General features: G+C 41.9%; 1 protein-coding gene across 1 annotated transcript; it reads right to left on the bottom strand.

The window, feature by feature from the left end:
• Nucleotides 1-320: 320 nt before the first annotated feature.
• GPR85 (G protein-coupled receptor 85) lies at nucleotides 321-4,561 on the bottom strand. Its single transcript, XM_045792812.2, has 4 exons — nucleotides 4,324-4,561; nucleotides 3,253-3,870; nucleotides 2,974-3,091; nucleotides 321-1,861 (listed from the first exon to the last, which is right to left on the bottom strand). Exon 4 carries the CDS (start codon nucleotides 1,689-1,691, stop codon nucleotides 579-581), a length of 1,113 nt encoding a protein of 370 aa, XP_045648768.1. The 5' UTR covers nucleotides 1,692-1,861; nucleotides 2,974-3,091; nucleotides 3,253-3,870; nucleotides 4,324-4,561; the 3' UTR covers nucleotides 321-578.
• Nucleotides 4,562-5,253: the final 692 nt, after the last annotated feature.

The raw sequence follows: 5,253 nt of genomic DNA, 5'->3' as shown, positions 1-5,253 counted from the left end.
TACTGCTTTGGAATGCTCCCCAAAACTTACAAGGCGAATTTTTAAAAGTGTGATAATCCAATAAGTCATGGCACGTCTTTAGTGGATTACAGTACTTTAAGTCCCCAAATATTTTAGTCTTTGCAAAACGATAATAGTATGAAATGTTTTAAAGTCTTCAAACTTCTAAAATTAGTTTTTATCAACACATTTACCTCATGTCAACTTAATTTATTAAGATGTCCAATGCTAATTGTTTTTTTGATGTTTTTTTTTTCATAAGTAGTGATATACACAGCATTTAGCACTGATACTTAGCACCTGCTACTTTCATTGTCTAGTTTTCAACCACATAAAGAAACTTAGGGCAGTGGTTCAGTCCTTTCTTAATTACAAACCTTCGCCGGCAGTCAGCAGGATCACTCTGAGATTTAAAATAGGATTATAGGTGAACTATTGCAAAGACTGCAGAATGTTGCCCAAATCCTTATAACCGCTGATCCCATTCTTGATTTTCTTCTCAAGATATGGCTACAGGCCACGATTGCTTAGCAGAGAAGGTTAGTGTTTCACAAGGCTAAAGATTTCCAGATGCTCCTTCATATAACACAGTAAGGTTCCCTTGGTAACCTGGATTTTCTGCAGTAAAGGAGGGTTGTGCTGAAACAGCGCCTCAGCTCCCTGTTGGAGAAAATGCAGACAAAAGGATTGATTCCTGCTTGGGCAAAACTCATCCAGACAGCGGCTGTTAGAAATCCCCCTGGTACTACAGGCCCTCTTGCAAAAACTCTCCAATAACAGGCCACCAGGTATGGGCCCCACAAGGTTAGGAAGAGAAAAGTCATTATATAGAACATTCTGCTGATTCTTTTCTCCATTTTGAACTCATCTAGGACCAAGAGCCTTCTTCTGCCCGTGGTGTTTGCATTTTGCCGGATGCCCAGCAAGGTGGGTGGTGTGGGACCCCTTCCAAACCCTGCTAGCCAATTGGCAGCTGCCTGGCCACTGGCTCCAGGGCCATGAAAAGTCCAGTTCTGGCTGACTGCTGCTACAAACTGGACTGGCTTCATTTTCCTTCGGTCGTGGACAAAAAATATCAGCTTGAGGTAGACAAGCTGTGTGGCTAGGAGGATGAGAGCAAGGAGCAGCATAAATCCTAAGGAATCATTAGCCCTGAAGGAGCGGTGTTGGAAGGTACATTGATCTTCCTCTCTAATGAATGAGTAAGTGCCCACATCTAAAACTGGGGGGAATGCCATGGCCACAGACAGAGTCCACACCATGCAGATCACAGCCAGACACGTCCAAAAGGTCAGCCTCTTTGTATAGAAGCGGTGATGGGCGATAGCTAAGTATCTGGTGACGCTGATGCAGAAGAGCATGAAAGCAGTGTGGAAACAGGACAAAACCCCCAGAAAGGCAATCACTTTGCAAGTCAGAGTCCCATAAGTCCAGGTAGAGCCATTTTTGACAGAGTTGAATACAAATGGGAAACAAATTGCAGATCTGAGGATATCTGAACAGCAAAGATCCAACAGGAAGTAGTAAGGTGCTCTGTGCAAGGTCTTATCTTTCACTAGCAAAATGGAGATCAGAAGGTTGCCCACCACGCTGACTCCTATTATGAAACCCAAGGAAGTCAGTTTCAGAAAGGCTGTTAGAGGAGAGAGATTTTGCAAAATGTTGTCAGCTGCATGGCTATAGTTCGCCATAGATGGATGGAGGATAAAGATACAGCCTCAGTCAAGTCTCATGATCTAGATATAAGAACAAGGAAAAGATAGATCCATACATTTTAATGAAAATATAATCCACAAAGAGAACTGATGCGATCTGCAGTCATGCTTCCTCTTTTCTTCCATTTGATTTGCCATCAGAATATCTGGAAAAAAAATGAGCTATCAGTTCTTAAGTTAACAAGAAATGATGTCAGGCAGTGCTAACATAAAGCTGTTCATTTACGGGGAAGCAAATAAAGTTTTAATTTTGAATAATATTATTTGCTTTAGTAAGTATTTCTGTTTGAGATTTCAGAAAATTGGCTTGTTTAGTTTTCTGAACTAGATGAATTTTAAAATGTCCCTATTTTGGAGAACATAAATTGACTGGGTACCTTTAGGACAGAAGGAATGAAATGTTCCACAATCATAAAATATGCCAGTCCAGGAATTAATCACTAATGTTACAATGGAATCTACAAGATTGCTGATAGGAGACAGAGATGATCCTACCTACATTTATTTGAGTTCTGTTAGTATCTGTCAGTGTTTTACAGGCAGCTTTGCTGCTGATATGGATCCAAAGAGCCCTTGCAAAATATGTCTCTTAACTCAAGTGCCACTATTCATGCAGCATATTATAAGAAGAGTATTTGTTGATTCATCTTAAAGCACAATTTCAACATTAGACTTCGAAATTAATAGGAACTTATCCAGGATTTGCTGTGATTTAATCTTTTGTCTTTCCCTCCCCACCCTACCCCCCTTTTTTGGTAAATCTTTTCTCTTTTAAGCCCACATGATTATTAAAAACGGTTAATGTAAATATTGGCCAGGGAAACACACCCAGAGGAATAATGCACTTCCATTTGTAAATCTTGGCTGCCTGGATTCAAATGAATTTAACATGAACCAGTATTTCTTGGGCAATTAAACCTTTCCTATTTACACTGATAATCTTTGTTGCAAATCGCAAGTGGCTTCATTTTAAAACAAAATGCACATTGTCTCCTGGGTGCCTGAGAACCACACCAGGAAAATCGGCTTCCTCTGTTATTCCCACGAAGCATGTTTCCTTTGCCACTTCTCACTAGCCCGGAATATGCTGATGGAAGCCCAGGCAAAACTGCGTCCGATGATTTTAATTTCCCCACCGGTACATCCCGGGTAAATACCGATCACATCATGCAACATTACGAAACCTGAAATCCGCCACCCCTGGATTTATAATGTGGGGTGGAGGAGGGGGAGGGGGAGAGAGACATGCATTACATACGCGAAGATGGGGAGAGAGATTGCTTCTGTGCTGCAAGGGAACTGTTCCCGGTGATTCGCAGTCTGGTATTCCTCAGTCTTGCAACGCTTTCCAGAAATGGAGCTCTCAATAAGCCCTACTGAAGATGCATTGTCTGAATGTACTTCCATTATGCAGTTTATTGTCAAAAAAACAAAAAACAAAAAACCTCAGGGAGGGCTTGGTGCCGGTGAACCTGCAGTTTCATCCACACTGTGCACCCCCCTCCCCCCAAACTTAAACGAGAGTATATCCTCCTACCTGTTGGTGTTGGATATCCCGACAGACTATAGCTTCTTCTTTCTATAAATTGCTGATTTTTTTTTTGCCTTAGTGCCTTGACTGAGCATCCAGGCAGGGCTCGGCGGCGCCTGCGCGCTGGAGCCTCCTTGAGCTCCAGCCGCGTCCTCCCCTGTCGCAGCGGCACCGTCTCCCCCAGTAACGCAGGGGCCGCGGCGGCGGCGGCGGCGGCGGCGACAACGAGGGCGGCGGCGAGGGCTGCTTCAGCCTCTGTGGAGCCAACAGAAGCCTCGACCCGTTCCCAGAGCTGGCAGGGTTTATTGAATATTCTGTCCTGTTGAACTGGCAAAATTGGGGTTTTGTCCCCTTCTGGCTGCTTCTGAACTTTTCCCTCCCCACACCTGAAGTGGGGGCTTGGAAAGGCTTTTTCAGGACCTCAGGCCCATCCTCTTCCCTTAGGGCAGCGCCAGGAGAAGCCGCGGCATCGGGGGCGCTCGCCCCCTTTTCAGCTTCCCGGAACCCTAGCCTTCCCCGAACATTTCCTTCCTTTCTCTTTTAGGGTGGTCCAACGCATTGGAAGCTTCTTTTAGATTTCCTCTTTAATGAGTTCCCCAGCTGACCTTTGCACCTGCAGGTTAGCTGGAGGGGCGGGGGGGGAAAGAAAGAAAGAAAGAAAAAGAAATTAAATATATATATATATTTTTAAAAAGCGCCGTCAAGAAAATTCTTGTCAATGGGGAAGGGGGGAAAGCAGGTTAGGGCAGCCCTGTCTTTGTTAGTCATCTTCTATTCTCAAATGCACGCAAATATGTGTTAAGTAGGGAGAAGCTAAGTTCAGAGGACAACTGCAAAATGATTTACATCCATTTTACCTTAACGAATATGACTATAGAATCAGGATTACAAAAATTTAAATGACTATTCCTCGCATTCCACCCCACCGAGCAACAGCCTTTCTTTTTCCTTCTTTCAAGTACGGCTGACCAATACATTGGTAATGTCAAAGCAGTTGTGTGTGTGAGTTTCCTTTCCCTCCCCCTCTGTTTTTACGGAAGAAAAATACTAGGAATATAACGAATTCATAAAACTTACACCCATCCAAAAGGTCCGATGATATCACAAGACACCACATAGCCTGACAACTGGGTGCTTAGGGATGCCTCTGGAATCATGCATTTCCATAATATTTTACCATTTCCGAAGAGTTTTGTTTGTGGGGGTGGTGTAAGATTTTAAACAACTCCCCACCTCCAAAAAACGAGCAGACATGCTTTCGTTAATTCCCAATGTAAAACGTCTGCTTCTCCTCCTGAATGCTTATTGCTTTATAATAATCTGTTAATGAAACAGAAAAAATAAAGATCTTCTCTACAGTAATAATTTGATCTCCAGACAGCAGTAAAATACCTCATTGCTGGGTGGTGAGATTGTGACATTCGGGGGAACTCAAGCCAATCAGCATACAGATAATATGGGTTAATTTACATATTGTATTTCTATTGGACACACTGAGGTAAAGCTTTCTCTGTTTAAAGCTTAAAAATGAATACTTCACTGTCATGGTGTCACAGTCATTACACAAAGCCCTATGTTGGTAACACTGAAATGATGTTCCTTTTCCTGATTTGTTTTGGGATGTCTTAAACCCATTTAAAAGATAGATAATGATTTGTTAAAAAAAAAAAAAAAAGAATACGTATAAAGCACCTAACTTTTGCATTCCCTTAACCTAGAAAAATCAATCCTACAGCAATACTGGAAGTAACTTGAGGGCATTTCCATTCAAGTGAAACATTCCACTTTTTTTGCAAAACAAATAAATTCAGAAGATCTCAAAACTGTATGATGGTTTGCAAATGCTAAGTGAAATGTCAAGTTCATTTTTGTGAAACTACAAATCAATTCAATTTGTTCTGTTTTACTTCCCAATTAGGGTCTCAATGTACTTTGCAAAGAGTTATTATTTCCAGAAATTTTACAGTTATCTATAGAATAAGAGATTTAAATAAATTTACTGAAGAT

The sequence above is a fragment of the Ursus americanus genome, chromosome 3 (assembly GCF_024610735.1).
Source record: "Ursus americanus isolate L20-20 chromosome 3, mUrsAme1.1.p, whole genome shotgun sequence".
Classification (NCBI taxonomy): Eukaryota; Metazoa; Chordata; class Mammalia; order Carnivora; family Ursidae; genus Ursus; species Ursus americanus.
The sequence above is the reverse complement of the archived record's forward strand: the minus strand, read 5'-3'. Positions and strand labels throughout refer to the sequence as shown.

Coding starts and splice junctions, on each gene's coding strand:
- GPR85 (XM_045792812.2), bottom strand. CDS start 1,691: ATGGCGAACTATAGCCATGCAGCTGACAACATTTTGCAAAATCTCTCT.